Source organism: Hippocampus bargibanti, linkage group LG09, assembly GCF_051943395.1.
Source record: "Hippocampus bargibanti isolate YZ-2025 linkage group LG09, ASM5194339v1, whole genome shotgun sequence".
NCBI classification, from domain to species: Eukaryota; Metazoa; Chordata; class Actinopteri; order Syngnathiformes; family Syngnathidae; genus Hippocampus; species Hippocampus bargibanti.
In genome coordinates, this window is record NC_142742.1 from 16,316,408 (window position 1) to 16,341,897 (window position 25,490).

At 43.1% G+C, this 25,490-nt stretch overlaps 3 protein-coding genes and 1 long non-coding RNA gene across 10 annotated transcripts in view; 3 read left to right on the forward strand and 1 right to left on the reverse strand.

Moving 5' to 3' along the window:
- Positions 1 to 8,108, forward strand: part of mgst3b (microsomal glutathione S-transferase 3b) — a 29,025-nt gene extending 20,917 nt beyond the window's left edge. Inside the window, exon 4 of the mRNA XM_089004569.1 lies at positions 7,804 to 8,108. Coding sequence (XP_088860695.1) covers positions 7,804 to 7,904 — 101 coding nt within the window. The 3' untranslated portion in view covers positions 7,905 to 8,108. The remainder of the gene's footprint in view (positions 1 to 7,803) is intronic.
- Positions 8,109 to 12,389: 4,281 nt separating this feature from the next.
- Positions 12,390 to 20,793, forward strand: tmem50a (transmembrane protein 50A). The gene is made up of 7 exons (XM_089004025.1): positions 12,390 to 12,523; positions 12,982 to 13,087; positions 16,649 to 16,761; positions 19,712 to 19,779; positions 20,193 to 20,285; positions 20,466 to 20,526; positions 20,606 to 20,793. Exons 2-7 carry the CDS (start codon positions 12,986 to 12,988, stop codon positions 20,649 to 20,651), a joined length of 483 nt encoding a protein of 160 aa, XP_088860151.1. The 5' UTR covers positions 12,390 to 12,523; positions 12,982 to 12,985; the 3' UTR covers positions 20,652 to 20,793.
- Positions 16,768 to 17,663, forward strand: LOC148893827 (uncharacterized). Its single transcript, XR_016115943.1, has 2 exons — positions 16,768 to 17,171; positions 17,243 to 17,663. It is a non-coding gene; the product is annotated as an uncharacterized LOC148893827 (long non-coding RNA).
- rhd (Rh blood group, D antigen) lies at positions 20,790 to 25,035 on the reverse strand. Of its 7 annotated transcripts, none has more exons than XM_089004024.1 (10): positions 24,867 to 25,035; positions 23,986 to 24,112; positions 23,752 to 23,902; positions 23,495 to 23,642; positions 22,258 to 22,418; positions 22,049 to 22,186; positions 21,854 to 21,981; positions 21,692 to 21,771; positions 21,505 to 21,584; positions 20,790 to 21,409 (listed from the first exon to the last, which is right to left on the reverse strand). In XM_089004024.1, exons 1-10 carry the CDS (start codon positions 25,009 to 25,011, stop codon positions 21,383 to 21,385), a joined length of 1,185 nt encoding a protein of 394 aa, XP_088860150.1. In that variant the 5' UTR covers positions 25,012 to 25,035; the 3' UTR covers positions 20,790 to 21,382. The 7 variants fall into 7 exon arrangements, 6 of the variants coding, with proteins under 6 accessions (XP_088860150.1, XP_088860148.1, XP_088860147.1 ...); XM_089004022.1 differs by having other exon boundaries at positions 21,505 to 21,578; positions 23,986 to 24,172; XM_089004021.1 differs by having other exon boundaries at positions 23,986 to 24,172.
- Positions 25,036 to 25,490: the final 455 nt, after the last annotated feature.

Sequence of the window (25,490 nt, forward strand, 5' to 3'; positions counted from 1 at the left end):
TTCACCGCTTGTGCATGAACATTCTTGTATCTGTTGAGTTAATTCGTTCCCTTTTTCATTCATATCGCCTATAATTTGTGAACCTTGCTGTGCATGCGGCCTCGTCAGAGCAGCAGGTAGTGCGCCAGTCTCATAATCTGGAGGTCATAAATTCAAATTTCATACGGGCCATAGTTTTACTGTTCAGAACCTCTTCAGTTTAAATTGGTTTCACACTTGTGCATTAACATTCTTGAGGCAGTTTGTGTTTATACTTTCCCTTCTTCATCAATATCACCCTTCATTTGTGAACCTGGCTACCCATGTGGCTTTGTTACCGCGGCAAGTCGTGCGTAAATCTCATAATCTGAAGGTCATGTATAGTGCCTCTGAACTGTATCGTGCCTCTTTGCAATTTTTTTGATGATGATACTAGTGCAGCGTGTTCAATGATTCTGATTCTGATGAGTTCAAACCTCATAAAGGGCATTACCAAAACTCCTCAGTTGAAACCTCGTGAGTTCATCTTTTCCCTTCTTCATCCATATCACCTTTCATTTGTGAATCTGGTGCACCATGTGGCCTCGTTAGCGTACTGGGTAGTGTGTCAGTTTCATAATCAGAGGGTCATGAGTTCAAACCTCATACGAGGCATAACGTTATTTTCCCAAACCTCTTCAGTTTGAATTGTTTTTACCACTTGTCCGTGAACAGTTCTGGGGCCCAATGAATCCAGTCTTTCCCTTCTTCATCCATATAACCTTTCATTAGTGAAGCTGGCTAACCATGCGGCCAAGTTAGCGCAGCAGGTCAGCGTCAGTCTCATAATCTGAAGGTCAGCAGTTCAAACCATATATGGTGCATATGTAACCGGCCTCAGGCCTAGGGGATACCTGGGTCGGTCCAAAGACGTCACAGGCAGGTAGCACTGTGAACGACGAGGAAAAGACGACACGAGACAACCGTGTTAATCAGCTTCACACAACGGCATTTATCACAACTGCGCATGCGTGATCTGAGCCTACATCGCCTTCCTCTGTTCCATTCACAGGCGTGTAGCGCCCTCTCCTGACTTGGTAGTCTAATCGACTAACATACAGTAACGGAGGCCGTTTCTAACCCCCTACACTCTCCCCTGTTTAAAAGGTTCAGGTCGCACTAGATAATGAGTCGTGGGGTAAGGCATGCAAGTATACAACACATTTGCCCCAGGTCTCCAGGCCTGGTATGATGGATGACCCAAGTGTTCATATGTGAATATCTCTCTGGGTCTTAGAGTACGAGTAGACCTTCGTGGCAGCGATTCCATTCCACTTTGTGACGCGGTGTCCGATTCCACCAACTCCGCCGGCGCTCCTGCACCACCCTCATTATCATCCATTACAAGTTGTTCCGGGCTTCCCTCAGCAGGCAGGCTGTCAGCTGGTGTTGGTTTTGGTAATGATGCTGGTACGACCAATGGAAACGCTTCCTCTAGCTGCTGCCCATCCTCTGGTTCTGTAGTTTGTGCCTGGGGGTGGAATTCTGATGCCACAGCTCTTAAATTGTGCGGTTCAGGTTGAGACACCTGATGACTGCCTGTCTTCCTTGTATACACAGGTAACCGTCGGAGATTGTATGAACATCAAACCACATACTGGGCATGGTTTTATTTTCCCGAACCTCTTCAGTTGAAATTGGTTTTTGGTTGAAATTGGTCGGCTTTTTACTTCTTCGTCAGCTGTCAGACCAAAAACTAAGTCGATGGGCAACCGGGGAGACCTTCCATAAAGGAGGAAGAACGGTGAATAGCCAGTGGACTCATGTCTTGTACAGTTGTACGCATGAACTACATGAGGCAAATAGTCTTTCCACTCAGCTTTCCTTTCTTCTTGGAGAGTGCGTAGCATCTGTAACAGTGTTCTATTCAGACGTTCTACAGGGTTGCTCTGCGGATGGTATGGGGTGGTTCGGGAATGCGCAATGCCAGACAACTGTTGAAGCCGCTGGAATAGACTGTTTTCAAACTCCCGACCTTGATCATGATGTAGTCTCTCTGGATAAGAGAACTGTGGAATAAAATCACTAAAGATTTTCTCAGCAGCAACCTTGCCTGACTTATTCTTAGTCGGGTAGGCTTGTGCGAAACGAGTAAAGTGGTCTACCAGGACTAGAATATACTCATAGCCTCCTTTACTTGGCTCCAGATGGAGATAATCAATAGAAATGAGCTCAAATGGGGCACTAGTAGTGATGTTGCCCATGGGTGCTTTTTCCGAAATGGTGGGTCGTTTCTGTTTAATGCAGGAACACTGGCGAATTACGTAGTTTTCTATTTTGTGCTGCATGAATGGCCAATAGAACCTCTGCCTTGCAAGGTTGATCACCTTGTCAGCTCCAACATGACCCATGTCATCATGCAGGTGTTTAAGCACCGTCGACTTCATCTTACTAGGGAGAACGAGCTGTTTCCATTTCCCCGCTTGTCTGTATAAAATTCCCTTGTCCAGTTTCAGTCTATTCCATTCGTGTACTAGTCTCCTTGCCTCTGGTCCCATTTGTCTTTTATCTTTGTCATTGGGGTTCCATCCGCTCCTCTTCAGTGTCATTACCTCAGAGATTGATGCATCCTCTTCCTGAGCAGCTCTGATATCATCTGGAGTGATAACGGGGACTGTCACCGGAAGAAAATCCTCACCATCAGAGGTGAGTTGCAACACAGCCATCCAAGGCACATCCTCCTCAGCCACAGCCTTGTCCCCCTGCCATATAGTGGAAACCACGTCTGGGGGCAAAGTTTCAGTGTACTCCTCTGTGTGTCCCTCCAGCTTAACTGGATAACGCGACAGTGTGTCGGCATTAGCATTCGCCTTGCCTGGCCTGTACTTTATTGTGAAGTGGAAATCCGCCAATTCACCCACCCAGCGATGTCCGGCAGCATTGAGTTTGGCCGCGCTTAGGACGTACGCGAGGGGGTTATTGTCCGAGTACACAGTGAATGTGGGTGCATAGTAGAGATAATCTCGAAATTTGTCGCAGATTGCCCACTTCAACGCCAGAAACTCAAGCTTTCCAGAATGGAGATAATTTTTCTCTGAAGGTGAGAGTGTTCTGGATCCATAAGCAACAACGCGAAGTTTATCTCCCTGCTGCTGATAAAGCACAGCCCCCAGACCTTCATTGGATGCGTCCGTATTTAACACAAAGGGCAGATTAAAGTCTGGGTAGGCTAAAATAGGTGGACCGGTCAATACATCTACCAGGCGGGAGACCACAGCACTGTGTTCGGGGCTCCACTGAACAGGGTTACCAGAGGGAAGCTGGCCTAACTTGGTGACTGTCCTTTGGCGTGCAGCGGTGTTGTGAACTGGCCTCTGGTCAGGCTGAGTGGCCCCCTCTACCAGTTTAAACAGCGGCCGTGCAATCCTGGCAAAGTCCTGTACGAAGGCTCTATAGTAGCCCAAGAACCCCAATAGAGCTCTGACTTCCCCTACATTGCGTGGTTCTCTCTCTTTTAACTGCAAAACGGCTTCCAGGTCTTTAGGGTCTATGCGGACACCATCACTTGACACGAGACGACCCAAGTACCTCACTTGTCGTCTGAACAGTTCACATTTATTCGGACGTAGCTTTATGCCATGCTCCCGCAGCCGGTTAAGCACTTTCCTCAGGTCCTCTACGTGTTCATGAAATGATTTTGAAAAGCAGAGCACGTCATCCAGATAAGGAGAGCAGCATTCGTCCCTCAGGCCATCAAGAACATCCTCCATACATCTTTGAAAGGCTGCTGGCGCATTAGTTAGGCCAAATGGGAGGCGGAGCCACTCGTACAGCCCCCAAGGGGTGCTGAAAGCCGTTAGATGCCTGGAACTGTCATCAACAAAGCCCTGGTGGTAAGTGCTGCCTTGGTGAAGTATTGAGAACCAAGAGTAGCCCCCCAGGTTATCTAGCAGATCTTGAATGCGTGGGAGTGGATGACGATCAGGGACAGTTGTGCGATTTAGCTCCCAAAAGTCAACGCACAGGTGCAAGCTTTTATCTTTTTTTCTAACACAGACGACAGGAGATGAGTATGCTGAAGTGGATTTTCTTATCCAACCATGGTGAAGTAGGTTTTGCACATAGTCTTTGACCTCTTGATAAAGGGGTTTTGGAATGGCATTGTAACGCTTTTGCACCGGCGTGTTGTCAGTGAGTTGGATCTTGAGTTACAGGTTTGGAATGCAACCTATATCAGCATCACCTCTTGCAAAGACATCTGACTCTTCATACAACATGTTTCTGGCAATCCCCTGTTCTTCCTCTTTAAGATGTGACAAGTCAACCGGAGGATGCCACTTGTCTGTGGTCAGAGCCGAGCAGATTTGAACGGTGGGACTGTTTAGCGGCTTTGGATTGTCGGAGCACTCCTTAAAGGGCATGACCCCAGTAACTTCCTCAATTGAGCCGAGAACAGTTCTCTGTGGAAGATGAATGTCATGTTTACTAACATTCTGAATGGGAATTTTTACAATTTTTGTCGGCCCACTGGGTACATGTACTAACGAGGAGAACGGCTCTAGCCCCTCAGGGCAGCTGTTCCCTATACTGGGCTCAAATAGCATTTTTCCCCCCTTGGCCCATGCTCTGACTCTGCACTTCACCTCCCATACCTTGCCCGCAGGAATAATGAGTCCCTTCTTCCCAACACACACATGGTACTGGAGGAATGTCTCATCAGGGCCCAATTTCTGAAGCACAGAAATCAAGGTCTCTACTGTGCGTTCACTGACACTCATGGCTTCTTTCAGTATGGCTCCAATGTCCACCTGTTCATTATTCTCTTTGATCATTTCTGCAATCACATTGCTTCCTACGAGAGGACAGTTCACACAACTCGTACTGATTAGTATGGGCATTTGTATGTCAGCATGTCCATGGCTTCCACTCCGTATCTGCAACCCCACATTTACCCATCCATCAAAGGGAACCGCCGTGCCATTCGCTGCAGATACCTCAAACGGTTGGTCCGGAAATAGGGATGAAAGTGGCTGAATGGTTACGTTGGGCAGTGCTTCCTCTACCCACGCCCTACTCACCACGGTCACTTGAGACCCTGAGTCAAGCAGCATTTGGAGTGGAACCCCATTGAGTGCACATGAGACCATACATCGCTTGCCAATTAGTTGTGCTACATGTTTTTTTTATGTTGACTGACACTGCGTCGTCAGACTTATGGATGTTACTGGTTCAACCAAGTTGATTTGTACTGGAGGCTTATCATTGGCATTGATCACTGGAAGCCTCACTCCAGTGACCTTTCCCCGTTTCCCGGTGCCTTTCTTCGCAGACAGCCCACAGCTCTATGTCCTTCCTGACCACAAATGAAACAGTGAGGGCAGCTCTTAATGCTCTTCCGCACACAGGCCTGACACCTGCCCCTAGACTCATTCGTTGGTGTCTGGGGTCGCGTCGAGGATCGAGTCAGGGACGACCATGGATCTACCTGAGGCGCCGATTCTGTAGGTTTAACAACTTGGGCCAAGTGTTTGGTCAGTGCGGTCACTTGTGCAGTCAGCTCGAAAATGGCAGGACGGTTAGCCTGTAATTCAGAGTCAACTTTGGTCTGGTTAATCTGGTCAGTTTGATTAGTTTGAGCAGCATGGACATTCACAGATCGATTTTTTGTCACAGTACTGAGGCGTTTCACCCTCTCAGCCTCTTCACTTGTGGACTTGGTAAGTTGTTCGAACAGGACATCATCACGAACCTGTAAATCGGTAAGGAATGGTTTGAGATCACATCTGACATGATACTTCTTCTCGTTTAGCCCTTGATAGAGTGTGTGCAGAAATGTACCTTGGACAAGTTTTTGATCGTAACCAAAATCTGCACCTGGTTGTTGTGACTCAAACATAATTCTTTGCTTCAAACCCATCAGTCTATATAAAATTGCTGTGGGGACTCACTGTCTCGCTGCTGAGCGGTACTGAGTTCGTTGAAGAGCTCAGAGCTGCTCTTATCTCTGTTATGTGATCGTAAAATTGTTTTTAACTGTGACATTGTAAGACCCTCTGTATCACTTAGCATGTCTCGGAATGTTCCAGGTTTAGTTATCTTCGACACAGTGCGGATAACCTCAGACTCGCTAAACCCTTCTTGTAGTCAGTCCCTCATCCATTTGTCTACACAGGCTACGGTATGACAGTTCAGACCCGGTGTCAGAAATCTGACCACCATAAATTTTGAACTCCCTCCGTGGAAACAGAGCAGCTACATCCGTGTACTTCACCACCTGCTCCCCCATACCGGAGGATAAGCCGGCATGTTCAGGAGGAGCACCACCTGAACTGTTGGCGATGATCCTGAATGGCGATGGAGTGGTGACGTTCCTGCCCGGTGTGTGGATGTCTCTCGGTGGAAGAGATGTGACCTCAACTTCTCCTCTTAGGTCAGCTCCTTCCCCAGTAGGTTCCTCCGGGGCATCTAGGAGCTCGCTGATCATGTCATCGAGGTGAAGGAGTTGAGACATGCCTTCATCTTCTATGTGTCTTGTCACCTCTGACGTAGTCAATAATCACATCAAACAGTTCTGGTTCACTAAGGGCCGCAAGGTCCTCAGTATCACTCTCATCCACTGCGCTGGCAACAGTTAGTAGCTGATTGACATTCAAAGCTAATAGTCTCTTGTGGATCTTGAAAATCAATACCCGTCGTGGAGTTGTGGGAGCCATCGTTAGCCCCTGAAGCCTCTACTCTCTGGAGAACGGACAGCACTACAGTCTTCCCTGAAGCTTTAGGCACAGGTTCTCTTCGTAGCAGCTCCCACTCTGCCCACTAGCGGCACGGATCCCGGATGAGCCCCCAATTGTAACCGGCCTCAGGCCTAGGGGATACCTGGGTCGGTCCAAAGACGTCACAGGCAGGTAGCACTGTGAACGACGAGGAAAAGACGACACGAGACAACCGTGTTAATCAGCTTCACACAACGGCATTTATGACAACTGCGCATGCGTGAGCTGAGCCTACATCGCCTTCCTCTGTTCCATTCACAGGCGCGTAGCGCCCTCTCCTGACTTGGTAGTCTAATCGACTAACATACAGTAACGGAGGCCGTTTCTAACCCCCTACACATATCTTTACTTTCCCGAACCTCTTGAGTTTTAATCGGTTTCATCACTTGGACATGGAACAGTTGTGGTCCGTTAATTCTTTCCCTTCTTCATCCATATCACCTTTCATTTGTTAACCTTGCTCACCACTGGCCTCGTTAGCGCAGTCAGTTGTTTTATTTTCCCAAAACTCTTCTGTATTAATTGGTTCACCACTTGTCTACAAACACTCTTGTGTCCCCTTTAGCAGTGTTTCACCAAACCTCTTCAGTTCCGTTTTTTTTCCCACCTGGACATTAACCTGTGTACGGCTTGCTGAGGCAACCCTCCACTTCACTTTCCCAAACCTCTTCAGTGAACACCCACATGGTCCGTTCAGTCAATCCCCATGACTTTCACTTCAATTTGATTCATATCGCCTTACATTCATTGGGTCACGACTCGCATGGCCTCATTAGCTCAGTAGTTATTCCAGCAGCCTAATAATGTGAATCTAATGAGTTAAAATTTCATATGGGGCATGTTGGCATTTTCCCAAACCTCAACAGTTTATATTGGTTTTCACCAACATGTTGACTTGGAACCCTGGAAAAGAGCTACCGATTGCTCGCGATCGACGTAATGGGCACATCTGTTTTAGTGCATATAGATGCCCCTTCATGCTTTCTAGTAGTCATTGTTCAAAGGAGTAAAGTTTTGAAAACAGCCCAAAAAAAGGAAATTAAAATGTGAAATTCTATGTGTTCTATTACAGATCCAGCTAAGAGAATGAATGGTGCGTATGGCTACATCGGATACCTTGGAGTCATCGGTCTGTCCATAAGTGTTGCATTGCAATTACTTCAAGTTTTTTAGGATCATTGTCCAAAACAAGGATTGCACACATCTGCAATACACATATTCTCAGTTATATATTGGCAAGACTCTCTGATTTGAGTTGGCAGCATTAAATGAACGACAATTGTGGTGGAAATTACATTTCATATTCAATTCAGTATGCAATGTTTTGGTTGTCTATCACCATGAATTACACATTATACAATAAAAAATTTAAGTAGTTCCCTTGTTGGTACTGAATATGCTCATGTCGTTGAATTATCTGGCTCCTGAATCCATTGCAATGTGTCTGCTCATGTTTTTATAAGCCATTTTGGCTCTCTTACAGGCTTCATCAGTTCATGTTCAAATATTACGAGTGATTATTTGTTCTATATCAACATGTTTCATGAAAGAAAGAAGAATGAAAGGTTCTACATGATGGCAGACCATGCAGAGTGGACAATAAACATGTATGTACATGTTGACATTCATACCACAGAACAGAAGTAATGGTTTTGTGATTATATCAGTTTTGAGTTCAGTTTAGTCATTCAGTGGCAGCATCCAAGTGAAAATGAATTTTTGACAAATAGTTGTTAATGACAGTCAATAAAATTAAACAAGATAAGGAAATTTTCATCAGTCTCACAATGAATAAATTTCCCATTCACAGCAGCAAAGTTATGAAAGGAAGAAGTAGTAGAAGAACAAAATATAGGAGCTGATGTGAAAGCAGCCAGTGTTACGGCGCCATTTTGAAGTGAAGTAACAAAATAATACAACAACTTATTGAACTCATTCACAATCAGACGAGTAAAATGGATCTGATATCTACCGATGAGAAGGTATCTTCAGCCGTCATCTGTACAAATTTGAAGGTTTCGGACGTTTCGCCTCCTATCCAAGAGGCTTTGTCAGCGAACTAAAGTCTGACCTGTCGTATCGGCCCTATTTATATGTCCCTAATGTCCAGGCATGGCGGCTCTGGACACAGCTTTGATAGGTCCCTACTCTCAGGTTGGGGGGAGCAGAGGACCACTCCCTGTGGCCCCACTGATTGTTCCTACATTCCTGACTAACGACTGGCCTATGTCCCCCACACCCACCGGTATCACCTCATCAGCATTACGAATGTTGACTAACCTGTTTTGCCTAAGCAGGATATAGTATGAACGATCCAAATTGAACCTCACCCCACCAGACCGGTTTAATGAAGGATTTTGTTGTTTTATAAGAATCGCTTCTTTTACCCCCCTTTCAAACCATCTATGTTCTTTCGCTAAGATTTTAACCTCATTGTCGTCAAATGAGTGTTTGCTAGCTTTTAGGTGCAAATGTACTGCCGATTGAGGCCCACTTGTATTATCCCTGCGATGTTAATGAAGTCTTTTGTTGAGAATTTGTTGAGTCTCCCCAATGTACTGCTCTTTACAATTTTCATTCTTACAATGTATTGAATAAACTACATTACTTTGTTTTTCGTTTGGTAGCCTATCTTTTGGATGCACTAATTTTTGCCTTAACGTGTTTATCGGTTTGAAATAAGTAGGAATTTTGTGTTGCCAAAGGACTCTTTGTAATTTTTCAGAAACTCCTGCAATGTAAGGCACTGCTACTCCTCTCCTTTTTGTATCTTGAGATTTTTTTGTTTCATTCCCTGTTCTTTCTTTCTGACATTTGTTGAATGACCACTGAGGGTACCCACAGTTAGTGAGTGCTCTCCTGATATGTTTTGACTCCTTTCCTCTACCTTCAATGCTAGTTGGTATTAGTTTAGCCCTAATCTGGAGGGTTCTGATAACTCCTAGTTTGTGTTGTAAAGGGTGGTTAGAGTCAAAAAGTAAGTATTGGTCAGTGTGCATAGCCTTCCGAAAGACTCCTGTTTTTAGCGTTCTGTCCTCTTTTATAATTACTTTACAATCCAAGAAGGCTAGTTGATTCTCTTTAATGTCCTCACAAGTAAATTTAATGTTCCCCCCAACCTGATAGTAGGGACCTATCATAGCTGTGTCCGGCGCCGCCATGCCTGGACATTAGGGATATATAAATAGGGCCGATACGACTAGTCAGACTTTAGTTCGCTGACGAAACCTCTTGGATAGGAGGCGAAACGTCCGAAACCTTCAAATTTGTACAGATGACGGCTGAAGAAACCTTCTCATCGATGGACCACTCCTGTACGACTGAGAGCTTACACAGACGTATTGCTGCCAACTTTGGGAGAGACATCCATCTGATATCTACAGCTTTTGCTGTCAGTGAATTCATTAGAGAAGGCCAAATTACACACAGGTAGGTTTTTATTGGTTTATTGATGGATTGATATTGTCTTGCACATTTTGCAAATATAAGACAAATTAAGGTTATCTCATCTAAATTCAGAAAGTTGGGAACACTGGTCTCTCTCTTACCTCTGACCTACAATGCCATTCCATCAAGCCTACAACCATCACAAAGGTAAATAAAGGGACTTTTTTATACAGTACAGTGTATTTCTTTCATTACAATACAATAGCACATTTATTATACATAGAATAAGGTATGTTGTGTGTAGTTTTAAGGTGTATTTAGTTCAAAAATATATTTTATGGGTGTCACGGTTTGCAAGGTGGTGATGGCGGGTGCGGATCCCAAAAAGCAGGCAGGAGGGAGCAGGAGGTTGTTTGACAAATTGTATTAAAATAAAGTCAGCAGGAACAAAATGTAAAACATCAAAATCATCTGAATGGAAAAAATACAAAGTAGCAAAAGAAGACCAAAAGTAAAAGTCCGCCAAGGTTAAACAAACACATACACAATGCATGCAGCCAACAAGCAGCAAACAATGAACCGACACCGGATGGTCGTGCCGGGTGTCCTTTTAAGTGTCAGTGATTAAACGACCAGCACCTGCGAGGCTGCAGGCAGGGCTGACGTCGCTACCCGTTGGTCGCCAATCTGATCGGGACGACCAGCACCTGCGAGGCTGCAGGCGGGCCCGACAGCGCCCCCCGTTGGTCACCAACCAGATCATGACAGTACCCCCCCCCCCCTTCAAGGGGCTGCTTCCAGAAGTCCCAACAGTCTCCCAAAAGGTCCACTCGCCAGGGAACGATCGGCGGAGAAGGCAACCGCTGCATCTCCAACATACGACGGGCGGTGGCCTGATGGGAACGGCCTGATGGGGTAGACGAAGACGCGGCACGGATCGTCGTCGGCGTAAGTGCGATCCCTCTCGCACGTTCACGCGACGGCGCATGGCTCAACGTGGACGTCGAACTGCCAGGCGCAGAATGGCACCCCGTACGGCCGTATGGGACCAGGTCTCGGCCGGACGCCGACGTGGGCGTGAACTGCCCGGCACCGGGGAAACGAGACCAGTCCAGAGCCGCTCCGGGATCCAGCGGTGAGTGGGGTCTCGGACTGACGTTGACGCGGACGTTGCACGGCTCGTCATGGATGAGACTCAATTCGTCATGCATGACGACAGCGTGGCTGGACTTGGGCGTGCACTGCCAGTCACCCAGTGTCACCCTGGACAGCCACCTGGAAGGAGGTCTCGGCCGGACGTTTACGTGGACGTTACGGCTCGTCGAGTGACGCAATTGAAACTCGACGAGGCTCGGGCTAACGTGGACGCAGCATTGCCAGGCACAGGGTGGAAATGAGACGGGTCCGATGTACCTGCGGGATCCGATGGTTGGTCGGTTCATTCTGTCACGGTTTGCAAGGTGGTGATGGCGGATGCGGATCCCAAAAAGCAGGCAGGAGGGAGCAGGAGGTTGTTTGACAAATTGTATTAAAATAAAGTCAGCAGGAACAAAATGTAAAACATCTAAATCATCTGAATGGAAAAAATACAAAGTAGCAAACGAAGACCAAAAGTAAAAGTCCGCCAAGGTTAAACAAACACATACACAATGCATGCAGCCAACAAGCAGCAAACAATGAACCGACACCGGATGGTCGTGCCGGGTGTCCTCTTAAGTGTCAGTGATTAAACGACCAGCACCTGCGAGGCTGCAGGCAGGGCTGACGTCGCTACCCGTTGGTCGCCAATCTGATCGGAATGACCAGCACCTGTGCAGGTGCAGGCGGGGCCGACAGCGCCCTCCGTTGGTCGCCAACCAGATCATGACAATGGGGATCTGGGAACGGATTATTCTTATTTTAATGGTTTCCGATGGGAAATTAATTTTTGGGACACACACTTTTTGCCTTACACACTCTGTCTGGGAACCAATTAAGTTCGTAAGCCAAGGTCTCACTGTACAGTATAGTACTGTAGAGTACTTGGGCACTCCTCGAAACTACAGTAATGCATTTTATATTATTTTAAACCTAGCATGAAACCAGAAATGAAACATTGGTTGTGATAGATTAAAGATTTTAATGATCATGGAAATGTGCCTAGTAATAGCGTGGTAATAATAGCTCTTACATCCAATTAAAGCTGTAAAAAAATACGTCCTTTGCGTTGAAGCAACAAATTCAATTTTGTCCCATAACCCGTGAACGCATCGATATCAATCGCTGCTTGTGTTCCGCTCAACCGTGTAGGCTCGAATTTGCGCATGCGCGTGATCGAGCTCTCGGAAGCAAAGTCGGCCTGATCCAAAGGGTCCACATCAAGAATCGAAATAAGCGCCACTTACGCCATTGAAAACGGCATTAGGGTGTGTAAACTTCACGGTTGTGTGCATTTTACGGTAGTATCGTCGTTGTCGTCTGGGTTTTGCAATCGTTTTCAGCGGCGTCTGTTGTGACGAGAAAATGTTTGCTATGATCAAAGCTACGAACAAAAGAATGCTACGACACATAACTAATTATTCCACTCTGTCACCGATAGTTTTGCATCATATCCGTATTATTATTAATCTTAAGTCATTGTTATGAAATGTGCGTTTAATAGTTGCCAAATTCTGTTTTACAATTAAGGATCACGCAGTTAGTTCCGACAAGTTGAGCATCATCTCCATGTAGCAGTTACGTACTAACGTTGCTTGTTTTTGTTTTGTTTTGATTTCACGTGGTCCAAATCCAAAATTGTACAATATAAATATTGTTTAAATTAAGGGTTTTCTACAATATGTTTTGAGATAAGTTGTTTAGCGTACCGTCCTTCCTTCTTCAGAGCCATGTCGGGATTGTTGGACGGGATTCGATGCGGAGAATGCGACTGCAGTGTGGACTGGAGTGAAAAAAGAAACACCGTCGCATCTATCGCTGCTGGGGTTTTGGTATTTCTCGTTTTTAGTTGAATGCACCATCTACCTAATTTTTATTATTGGATTGGATTTGCCTTTATTAGTCTCGCAGTGTTGAAATGTACATTTTACAGCAACAAAGTTATGAAAGGAAAGAAAGTAGAAAAACAAATATCCAGATTATCCAGATCGTTGCAAACTATAAAAAACTATTTGACCACAATCTGCTGAGTAGGCATGGGAGTACCATGTTGCAATATATTAATGTCGGTGTTGTTTTCAGGACTCCGTTACACTGACTGAATCCTAGTGTGTTTTGGTCAGCGCATTTTATTGTGCCATTTCATTGTCTTGATATGGTCTCACGATGTGTCAAAGTTTTCAGGATGGACAAGTATCAAAAGACAATGTTTTCCTCAACTATTGGGCAGGGGGAGATTACAGCCCAGACAAATGAGTGGCAGATCATGGTCTTCGATCAGTTTTCCCAACCATTATTGAGCAAAAGTGCATCAGGAAAAAATATTAGAACACCACTTCACAAAACAATTCAGGTTAATTATGTACATAATTTCATGAATCATTAAATGCATCATATTAGGCACAATATCAGTGACATCGTCTAGTTTTAATAATACATTTAATTTCAAGCGCCTTTCGAAACACCCAAGGACACTTCACAATAAAAACAATAAAACAAAGCACATAACAATAAAACCATAAAGTAAAATGATAACAATCTAGATATTGAAAGCAATTTTAAACAGATGGTGAGGTGGGACTTGAAAATAGGGAGTCAATATTCCGGATGTTGGGTAGAAGTGAATTCCAGAGTTTGGGGGCAGAGTGGCTGAAAGCTCTGCCTCCCATCGTGGTGAGACGGGCAGAGGGCACATAGAGGTGAAGGGAGGATGAGGATCTGAGTGACCGAGAGGGAACGGAGATTTGAAGCAGGTCAGAAAGATAGGGAGGGGCAAGGTTATGGATGGCTTTGAATGTAAACAAGTATTTTTAATTCGATTCGATGTTTAAGAGGAAGCCAGTGGAGCTGCTGGAGGACTGGGGTGACGTGGTGAAAGGAGGGGGTTCCAGTGATGAAGAATTTTGGACGAGTTGGAGTTTATGGAGAAATTTCTGATTGACACCGAACATTTAAACATTTTCATACATTGGGTCTCAGGGGTCTTACTTGTGAAGTATGTAAAGGGGGTTATTATTGTTAAGTATTGTATGTTTAATAGTTTATTCAATTTGTATCACGTTTGATAGATTTTGTGTTCTTATGCTAAAGACCCAAAACAAAATGATGGGTCGTGTGTCTTTCCTGCTTTTGTTCGCCATGCAATGACGCACAGATTGTTTTGAGTTTAAGAGAGTATTCTCCAATAACTGACAGAAAAAGCTTGAACATAGTCAACATTTGTAAACGGTGGTTGTGTTGTTTCAAGGCCTGATTGTAAATGCTACATTGGTTGATAGTTCCATTTATTTTTGTCACTATTTATGCTTGTTCCGAAAATTATTGCAAAATGGCTGTTTTTTACCATTGCGCCAGTCCCGTCACACGTTTTAAAGTTGAAAATCTCCTACCTAACAAAAATCAGTTTATGATGACCAGATCATGAGCCCAGTGCGACTATGTTTCTCATGATGCACAGACATGAAATCGGAAAGTAATCTGAGTTCTCGTCATGAAGAAAACATACCTGGCAGTGATCTGGATGTTTATGAAAATGCAAACATGAATGTGAAAATGAATAAGAAGGGAATTTAACTTTGCGTGTACTACTCACTCCTGCAGACCAGAAGGTTTTTATCCCACATTGTAACAGTGGGAACGGGCAATCAGAAACACTCAACAAATCACAGTATTAGGCTAGAAGGAGTATCTTATCTCATCTCTCATTTTCCGTACCGCTTATTCCTCATTAGGGTCGCGGGGGTTGCTGGAGCCTATCTCAGCTGTCTTCGGGCACAAGGCGGGGGACACCCTGAATTGGTTGCCAGCCAATCGCAGGGCACATAAAGACGTACAACAGTCACTCTCACACTCACACCTAGGGACAATTTGGAATGGTCAATCTGCCTGCCATGCATGTTTTTGGAGTGTGGGAGGAAGCCGGAGGACGCGGAGAAAACCCACGCGGATCCGGGAAGAACATGCAAACTCCACACAGGGAGGCCGGACCGGGACGCGAACCGGCGACCTCTGCACTGTGAAGCTGGTGTGCTAACCACTCGACTACCGGGCTGTCCTAGAAGGAGTATATTTCCCATAATTATTTTGACAGAAGAAGAAAGTTCTGGTACTCCCTGTTCCAGTATGGTGAAAACTTAAAGAGTAAGAATGAGAACGCAAACCTAATTGGGGGAATTTGAATTAAAGATGTCGAACTGGAAAGCCAACATCAACCCCAATTTCGGGCGCACCGAATTACAAACCACACCATTTGAATTTTAAGTGCACCCTATGGTCCGAAAAATACCAATGTATTCTCTCATTGAGTGGATTAACATTTTGTTGTTTTGCCTTATGTTATATTTGGTTGGCATATATACAAAAATATATATATATTTTAGAGTAGAACATATTTATTATTTAGAAGAAGAAGAATATTTATTACCTCCCACACTCCAAAAACATGCATGGCAGGCAGATTGACCACTCCAAATTGTCCCTAGGTGTGAGTGTGAGAGTGACTGTTGTATGTCTTTGTGTGCCCTGCGATTGGCTGGCAACCAATTCAGGGTGTCCCCCGCCTCGTGCCCGAAGACAGCTGAGATAGGCTCCAGCAACCCCCGCGACCCTAATGAGGAATAAGCGGTACGGAAAATGAGATGAGATGAGATATTTATTATTTGTCGAAGTGACATTGTATAGTTTCTGATGATCTCTCACAGCACGCAAATTGTGTCATGGCACCCCGTTTAATCACTGACTTAAATAGGTGCCCGCCTCTTTCTAGCACATCTGCAATGCATTGCACTGTGGTGTATACTGTATTTAATATCAAGCCAAAAATTGTTGCGACACTAACAAACCCACAATTCAATTACACAAGAAACAAAAAGCACTGTTGAAAGTTTTGAATGTTACCGCCAGTGATCAACCAATAAGTAAACCCTGGTCCAAGCTTTGGGAAAAAAATGCTATTTTGATTAGATCAAAAGAAAAAAGGTTCTAGCCATTTGAATCTACTTACGGTTCATGTTTGCTGCGCTGATGATGCATTTGTTGTCGTTACTGGCAAACCTCATGGATCAACCTCAAACCTCTGGGATTTTAACTGATTAAGTTACTATTTCCATCATTGTTTTCCTGAAGAAAAGCAAATGTTGGTCTTATTTTGACATGTGAGACAATCGGGGAGTAATTTCCGCTTAGTCTGAAATTTGAGCATTTTGACAAGTTACTCGAGTTGGCTCAAATCGATTCCTCAATTAAAATATCAGTTTTTAAAAATTTGATAGTATTAGTTGATGTAATGATTACGTTTGACACCGCTAGTTTGTGTTGATATTGAATTCTATATTTTGAACACCAGTCCTGACGCACCTCATCTTTCATGATGTCTTTTTTTGATCTTGTACCAGTTCTTCACTGGCTGGTGGATCATCATCGACGCAGCAGTGAAGTATCCTGCTCAAGAGGAATTTCCCCATTCTTATCACACATGTGGAGTCATCGCAACGCTGGCTTTTCTGATGTAAGTGTTGCTTTACAAACACTAGTCAGATTGCTTATGTATTACAGTGGGGCCTCGGTTTACGAACGCCTTGCCTTATGAACTTTTCAGTTTATGAACATTAAATTTATGAAAATTAAACCTTGGATTACGCACTACTTTTCACGATATACCCCCCCACCACGGCTGGCGGAGTAATCTTCCGCGGAAGAACACCAAAGCATATGACTGAACAGCACCCCAGCCGGCCTGCCTTTCCACACCCCCTTTCTCTGAATGCACACGTCGATCCAGAGCGAGCGAGTTTTTTACAGATACTTTTGCTTTTTTGGGACCACCGAAAAAGACACCACAGGCTCATGTTCAGCCGAATAAGACACAAAACAAAATTACAGTCGAGAAGAAGGAGATCATTGAGAAACACGAACCAGGTGTGCGTTTGTCTGATTTAGCCGCTTAGCGTATATGCTAAGCCCATTTCAACGTGTATCATTGTGTTCAGTTGATAGAAAAGGATTGGCATGATGTTACCCTTCGATCCTTGAAAGCAGCATGGAAGAATTTGTGGCCCGCATGCATCCTTGAGAGGGACTTTGAAGGAGCCTCATGACTTGTTTTGGACGACATTGTTTCCATTGGACAGAACATGGGACGCGAAGCGGATGCAGATTACATCGAGGAGCTTGTTGCTGACCATAATGAGGTCCTCAACACACAGGATTTGATTTGCTAAGTGGAATGATGTGCAGGCTTTTATTGAACAGTTCCATCCAGAAAAGACTGTGGCTATGAGAATCATCAACATAATGAATGATAATGTGATGCCTCAGTTTCGTAAGACCTTACAAGTCAGAAAGCAACAGGTGTCAATTAAGAGCCATCAACGACCATCACAAATGTAAATAAAGTGACTTTATTATACAGTGCATTTCTTTCATTACAATACAATAGCACATTTATTATACAAAGATTAAGGTATGTTGTGTGTAGTTTTAAGGCGTATTTAGTTGAAAATTATATTTTATGGAGACCTGGGAACGGATTATTCTCATTCTAATGGTTTCCAAAGGGATTTTTTTGGGGATACACACTTTTCGCCTTACACATCTGGGAACCAATTAAGTTTGTAAGCCAAGGTCTCACTGTATTAGCTCATCTATACAATTTGGTAAAATTGAATATTTTTTTCAGCAATTCCAAAGTTGGTCACCTCCAAAATGAATGCAAATTCTCCGAACATGCATGCCAAACCCTCATTTATGTCGCTATTGATACTACTCTTCATGTGGAGCCGACACTCCTGGGCGTCAATGTAGTGGATTTTATCCCTTGCTGCGTCAAATAATCGTGTCAGTGAAGTCAAATCTGGTTCTTTAACAGCGTACACAGACTCAACATATTGTATTACTATTTTATTGCAAGAGGACGATATCAGTCATATAACTTGCCATGCTTCTGAGGCATGCAAGTCTCACTTCAACCCACCCAGGGATCCCAGACGTTGGCTCTTTAGCGGAATTTCGCTATTTTTTTCCCGCCAAAATGATATTTTCTATTCTCATACCAAAGTTATTTTATTTCCGTACACAACAGATCAACATTTGTTTTGAAGGGTGATAGTATGATCAGAATGCTTCAGTGCTGGAGTCGTCATGCTTTCGTGTGTTTTGGTCGATGTCGGTTGCTTCCGTTGACATTCAGGACCGCTCGGGAGTAAAATACCGCTGGGTGCGCGGTGAAATGAGAAAACAAATATTGCAGCTCCCTTACAGCGCTTTTCGCCAGTGAACTTGCATCACAACAACATCATCACATTTTTGTTCCTTTATGTTTCATGTGTTAATAGTATAGACAGTGTAGGTTTTATATATATATATATATATATATATTATGTAAAGCTTCCGTTCATGTGTCCCGTGAGATTGCTCACTCGGGAGCGCACACGACTTTTCACATTGTAAAGATGTTGTGGAAGAGAGATATCCTACACAAGAGTGATAGTGGAACGGTGACATGTCTGGATGGAGGGATAAATAATTAGAAAAACAAGTCTATGGATGCCCGCTTTTAGATTTTTCATATTCAAACATAAAAATCCGGGGAAAGCCCTTTGCAGTCTTTGCGATGGAAAAGTGATGAACTATGGTGGCCAAGGTTGGCTGTAATTCAAACAGCATTATGAGGGAAGCAAACATGCAGAGAAAAAAAAGATTTAGAAAGCAGAATTACAAACTACCTGCATGGTGAGTCATTCAAATTCATAAGTTATTATTCTAATTAAGGAAATTATGATAGGGCATGTTTATTACTGTTGACCTGTAGTATACTACAATTTTGATTAATAATACTAAACTACTTGAGTAACACCTAATGGGAGGGTGACCAAAGTTGGTGAAAAACCTCTGTAAACACAAATAGTATTTGTTTAATTATGTAGCAGATATTTGACATGCAATCTTGTATTCATAAATTTACAGCCCCCTTAACACCCGGCTAATCTGTTTCACTTTCCTCTATTTTCATTTCCCTTGGTGAGGATCCCCGACCACCACATTCTTCGAGCCACATTAAACATAGATTGGCATTTTAAAACGGCAGATAAACATCTTTGCGGAGGGCGAGAGATGGGCAAGAGGGACACATGCATTTGCAGCCCCATAGACAGCACACATGCAAGAAATGCACTCCCTTGTTCGCGAGCACACATTGCAAAATTACCAGTGGATAAAATTGCAGTGAATGTTGTAAAAAGAATACAATACTGAAGTGAATGAGCTAGATTCCAAGCTATTTAAAAGACTAAATTAAGTGTTGAGACATGCCGCTCGCAGTCGTCCATTCTGCGGTTTAGTTTCATATAAAATGTCAGTCACATGATGCGTGTGTCTGTCTCGAAAAAAAAAAAAGAATAAATAAATACAACTATTGAGCTGTTGTTGCTAACACTGTCGTGGAATTGGCTTTGTTTCAGGATAAATGCTGTGTCTAATGGCCAAGTGAGAGGTGACAGCTACAGTGAAGGCTGCATGGGGCAGACAGGTATGCACATGGCCATCTCATACACAAAACTTCATTAAGTACACCGGCTCGGTCAAAGAAATCCAGTACAAGAGCTTTATCAAAATATGAGAATGACATTGCTTGTCACTGACTTTACGTGAGCGGTAATTATTTTGGGAAAAGAAAATATGAACCTTTCAGTGTATTCCTGGGTGGTTCTGTGCCGCTTTAGTGTCGTTCATGAAAGAACATTTTCTAAACCAGTTTTGTTCTTGTACAACTATTTCAGCAATTGTAGTAAAACTCATGCCATGATGCATGTTTAACACAACAGTTCTGGATCTCATGGAATCATGCAGCAGCCGTTGATTTGATGACAATCCGCATGTTCCTGTACAACCTAATACAGACCAGTCAAGCTGAAGCCAAGCCTTTCTTATCTCTCTTTGCAGGCTCTCGTGTGTGGCTCTTCATTGGCTTCATGCTGTCTTTTGGATCCCTCATTGCCTCCATGTGGATCCTTTTTGGAGGTTTTGTAGTGCCTCGTAAGTAACTGCTAAATTTTGTTCTGAGAGTCATTTGGAACTTTTTAGGAAACAAGATTTGTTTGCAGTGTGCTATGTTTCTGAATTTTTGGCACAATGTTAAAAAAGCAGGTATACAAATAAATGTAATCAAAATAATTAAGCTGTTTGCGGCGGTTGTTTTTTTTTCTGTCTCCCTAGAGAATCCTATCGTGTACCCTGGAATTGCCATTTTCTTCCAGAATGCATTCATTTTCTTCGCGTAAGTGAAGAGGCCGAAATGACTTTTTGTCTTGTGTTTGGCAAACTCACTGACGTCACACTCCTTTATTTGTATTCAGGGCTTTGGTGTTCAAGTTTGGGCGTACAGAGGATCTGTGGCAATAACTGACTCCCAAGAGTGTCAGTCCATCTTTGTTAGACTGCTTTCTTTGTTGTTTCGGACAATATGCTTCAGGCTTCAATGGTTCTTCCATCACCTCATTTGTAGCCTTTGCAGGATTTACTTGTTTTAATTTATATTTTTGTTGCTGTTTTAAAAGGCTAACGCTTAAACAAGCACAAATTGTAGAATCATTCACAGATGGACCGTTTTGGAATGTGGCACATTTTGACAATGTGTATCTGCCCCTGGGCAGCTGTGTTGTTGAAGATAAGTGTAAAACTTGTGTGTGTTACATTTACTTTTGGAAGTCTACTTCAAAGTCTGTGGGCATGCTTATATTCCTCCATCATTTTATGTACAGTGATCTGTTAGCAGAGTGAAAAGAAAACAGTTTGTGACAATGGATAAAAAGATCAACTGAGGCAATTACCATGAAAATGCATTCTAGAGAACTCACTATCTGAAAATTGTCTACGAAATAACAGTGAGTTCTGAATCTTATCATACAGATTTATTGAAAAAAAAATCATGGTTCAGCATAGCTTGACTGAGGTCAACATTTTTCACATCTGTCTGGTAGATTTACTTACTATGTGCAACCATTTCTTACGTTTGTCAAATGGGGCCAGTTTTTGGCTTCCACAGCATAATTAAACAAGTCACTCTGAGCAGGAAACATTTGGCTTTTGTCTTTTGTAAATCTTGTGTCCGACTCCAGGGCCAACCCCTCAGATTATTTGCGAACTGCAAGATGCTCAAACTGCAAAACATGTTTTATATTTGTCTGAGTTTATACAAATGAAACATTTTTATAGCAGACCTGTCTTGTTAATGTTGTTAAAGACATTTTCATACCTTCCAGAAAGCTTGATCATCAAAACATTTTTTATCCTGGGGTGGTTTCCAAATGTCCCACTTTAGTAGTACTCCTTGAACTCATTCAGAGGGACACTAATTTAGAACTGACTTACATTCGGGGACTGCATTTATTGTTTGAATATTCCCATTTTTGCTCAATGCTCACCAAACAAACTTTTTTTACCTGTTAGGAACCCCATGCTCAGGCTTGTAGCGAGGGTGATGAGGAGGGCATAGATGTGAAATACGGCGAACCGGATCGCCCTGTAAATGAAAGACTAATTACACAGTGGCATGCATGCTGATTAAAAAATAACAATCTGCAATTTTGACAAAGCATCCTTACATTGTGTGATCATCACACTGTTGGAACTGCAGGAACAGATGTATCAGCCATCCCAGTAGACCAGGGAGTCCATGTGTGCTCAGAACACTGCAGGTGTCATGGCACTCGAAAGCGAACAACATGTGGTTCTGGTTGGTCAGACACAGGTTGGTGTGTAGACTGATGATAAACTGACGTGAATGCGTTGACCACCACCTTGAGATACTGGAATCCAATGGTTGACACAGCAGCTGCTGCCAGTCCAGTTGTCATGGCCTCCCACGGGTGGCGTATTGCAGGCATGGAAACCCCGATAGCGACACCCCCAGCAAGTATGCATGACTGAAAATGTGCCTAATTGGAGAGTGGCCCCATAAGCCCAATGCTTCTGAAATTAATTGGTCCGAACAATCGCTTTAACGTACTGGGTTGACTTTTCCCTTTGGATTGGAGAGCACAGATAGCGCAACAGATGCTACAGCGCTAACAGCCAATGCCAGGTAGGTGCTGCACATTGCTGACAACCTTCTGTCTTCCATCAAGACAGAGTTAAAATTGGGCCAAAACATCCAGAGAAACACAGTACCTGTAGAAACGGGTGGGGTTAGAGGAAGAAAAAGTGACAACCGTTGACTCTTGTGGGTGTGACCAACATGTTTTTTTTTCCTTGTATACATCGACATTTCACCCAAACTCAGGCATCTAATTTCTAAATTGTGGACGTTTCAGAGAAATGTTGACTGAATAGCAAATCACCTGAGAGATCGTCAGGTGTGCTGTGAGAAACTATCCAATTTTTTAAAATTTAAAATTTTACAAACATTTATCAATCAATTTTCTCCCAATATTATGTAATTGTCCGGTGTCCGTGCTGAAAAGATTGGGAGGGTCATTTAATATTTGTCCGTGTGGCAACACATCTCTGCTTGCCTCCTTCTTGCGAGATAGTTAGTGGTGTGCCGCAAAAAAACATTCCAATGTAAAGAAATGTGCCCTGATTCAAAAAAAGGTTGAAAAACACTGACCTAGGTTAATCATGCTCCCCAACATAAAAGGGAAAAAAAAAGCAGACAAAGTTCTCTCGGGTCTGCCTCATGAGCCTCAACAACATCCTGCACCAATTTGTACAAATTCTGTGTGACCGATGATTGCTGGCTAATTGACTTTGAAATAGAGGCGCTTTTTTGTTGTATTAGCCGAGGTCGTGTATGTCTATACTTTCTATTCGCGGTTCGAATCAGGTATGCAATGGAAATGTGTGTATGTTTATGAGCAGCCGTGCAATATTCTATTGCCCTAATAGTGCTGCATTAATCTGTGTACTGTGTGCATTGTAAACTACAGTAGAAACAAGTGAATGCGTTAACACGCTTATGTTGCAAGATGTGTTTTAAGTGTTGTGTTTTATAACCGACTGATTTTGCAAGTATGTAAATTGTGTTAATTAATGTAGAAACTATATTTGTTTGATAATTGCAGGAGGTTTGTATCATGTGAAATTCAACTCAGTAATTTGCTCAAACGCCAAAGGCCCTTCAGCCAGAATTTGGGATTGTACACCACGAGGCAACAGTGTCTTCATGAATTTATGAATACAGTGGATATGTACTTAAACCAGCATTTGAAGGCAGAAATTAAAGTCACTCACGACTCACCACACACCTAACATGGAGAACAATCCTGTTTTGGGGTTGAGTTTTTCCTTCTCAAATCCTTGAAATGATTCTTTCCGGTAGAGGATCCATGTCAGGACAAGTCCAAAGAAAGCTCCAAATATGTGAAGCACCACGATGGAGCTCAATGGCCGTACCTATGATCAACAAACATCAATCAATTCCAAAAAGTTGATAAACCGATACCAATTCACTATGGCCCATTTTAAAGGTCTCGTCATTAAGTCAATAAATCAGCTTACTAACCGGTAGCAAACTCTGCAGGAGCCACTCATTCAGGACAATGCCAAATACCTCCAGCAGGGCCATGAGAATTAAATGGACAGGATTTGTTTTCCCTTGCACAGCACCAATTGATATGAGAACCGAGGCTGTGTACATCTCAGCAACCACCAAGCTACGTTCAAATGCTCATTATGTTATGTTTCTCAAGCAGGAAGTATATATGAAGAGATGCAGAAATAAAATATCGTACAGTACCTTCTCAGGCCAATCCGAATCTTGCCTCTATAATACCAGGACTCAAAGCCATTGAGTAGGAGTGCCCACTGGGTGGCAATGACAGCGATAAGCAGGTTGAACCCTGAGCCGCTGAACCCATAGCGTACTAAAAAAGTGCTCAAGAAGCCAAAGCCGAAAAAGACAAAAACATTCACGTCTTGGAACACTGGGGGAGAAAGACAAACCTTTTTGAAATACTTTTTGAAGAATGGCCACTTTGCAACACAGCCAGAAAATACATAGCCTACTACAGGGACCACATTCTGAGTGCCCCCTTCATTGATCCAAAAAGAACATTTAGAATCTGTCATACATGCAGTGAAAAATATATCATCAAAATTTAAATACAGCATATTAAGAGAATGTATTTTGCACATACGCATTTATTTTTTTCAAATTATATGGAGCTTTTTTGTGTCGTACATCTGGATAGGAAGTGCACGGTCCTGTGTCCTCACTCCCAATGGCACGGAGTAAAAATGATGGTCTCCTCCATTTATGAAGTTGCCAACAATGGTCTCGAGCTCAAGGTAAAGGCCACAAGGGCAAGGTCATCTTTACATTAAAATAATGAATATGCAGTCACTCTGTGCAGTGATGTGCAATGAAGAAGTTAATGTTTTTAATCAGCAACAACTTCATTGTTCATGTATTTTTCTTTGGTGATGTGGCCTGCAAATCATTGTGTCAAATTCAGAAAAGGTCTGACTCTTTAGTGAAGAAGCACTGGAGCTTCAACAGCAAGTGATTGCATCATGTTTGCTTGAGTGAGTCATCTAAAATAAAGCTTATGATTGCTGTGTTTCCACTTCTTCACTGGTTTAATTTAATATCACAATATTTTACAAGATGTGACTTACCTGGATAAAAACGGTTGAATTTAATCCCAATCACATTGCTTTCAATCTCAATGTAGAAGTAACACACAACCACAAAACTTATCTGGAAAAAAAGCAAAAAAGGAGCCAAACAAGAGCGCAAACTTGGTGCATACTTGGGAGCCATAGTAGATTACTTTGTTCCGGTAGACACATGCTTCACTCTGATTATATGAAACAGGGCGCAGCCCACTCTGCAGTTTTTCTTATCTGATAGATGCGCCTAGAATTAAAAAATATATATCTCTACCCTTTGAAAGAAGAAAGAAAATGCTGAAATTTGAATCATCTTCACTTGACCATTCTGAAAACACCATACACGTGCACACACACAAACACACTCACACTTTTTGATGTGCATATTACTAATGGGAATTCCAGCTCTTTTAAAAGAGCCGGTCTTTTGGCTCAGCTCACCAAAAGGAGTCGGCTCGTTCGGCTCCCAAATGGTTCCTCAGGTTGTTTGTTGCTTAAATTAATTTACGAAAAAAAGGTACAAGGAATCACTAATGAAAAAACATACACGATATATATTTTTAAATTTCTATAGCCTTATTTATATTCTTCTGAACATGAAGTACAACATAGAGTACTACAAAAAAAATA

What these genes read in the sequence shown, in the direction of transcription:
- tmem50a (XM_089004025.1), top strand. Translation starts at nt 12,986, where the DNA reads ATGTCGGGATTGTTGGACGGGATTCGATGCGGAGAATGCGACTGCAGT. An exon ending in TGGAGGTTTTGTAGTGCCTC is followed by an intron (nt 20,286 to 20,465) that starts GTAAGTAACTGC and finishes CTGTCTCCCTAG; the next exon opens with AGAATCCTATCGTGTACCCT. An exon ending in AATGCATTCATTTTCTTCGC is followed by an intron (nt 20,527 to 20,605) that starts GTAAGTGAAGAG and finishes ATTTGTATTCAG; the next exon opens with GGCTTTGGTGTTCAAGTTTG.
- rhd (XM_089004019.1), bottom strand. Translation starts at nt 24,389, where the DNA reads ATGCGTATGTGCAAAATACATTCTCTTAATATGCTGTATTTAAATTTT. An exon ending in TTGGATTCCAGTATCTCAAG is followed by an intron (nt 21,982 to 22,048) that starts GTGGTGGTCAAC and finishes CTGACCAACCAG; the next exon opens with AACCACATGTTGTTCGCTTT. An exon ending in CAGTGTGATGATCACACAAT is followed by an intron (nt 21,772 to 21,853) that starts GTAAGGATGCTT and finishes TTTCATTTACAG; the next exon opens with GGCGATCCGGTTCGCCGTAT.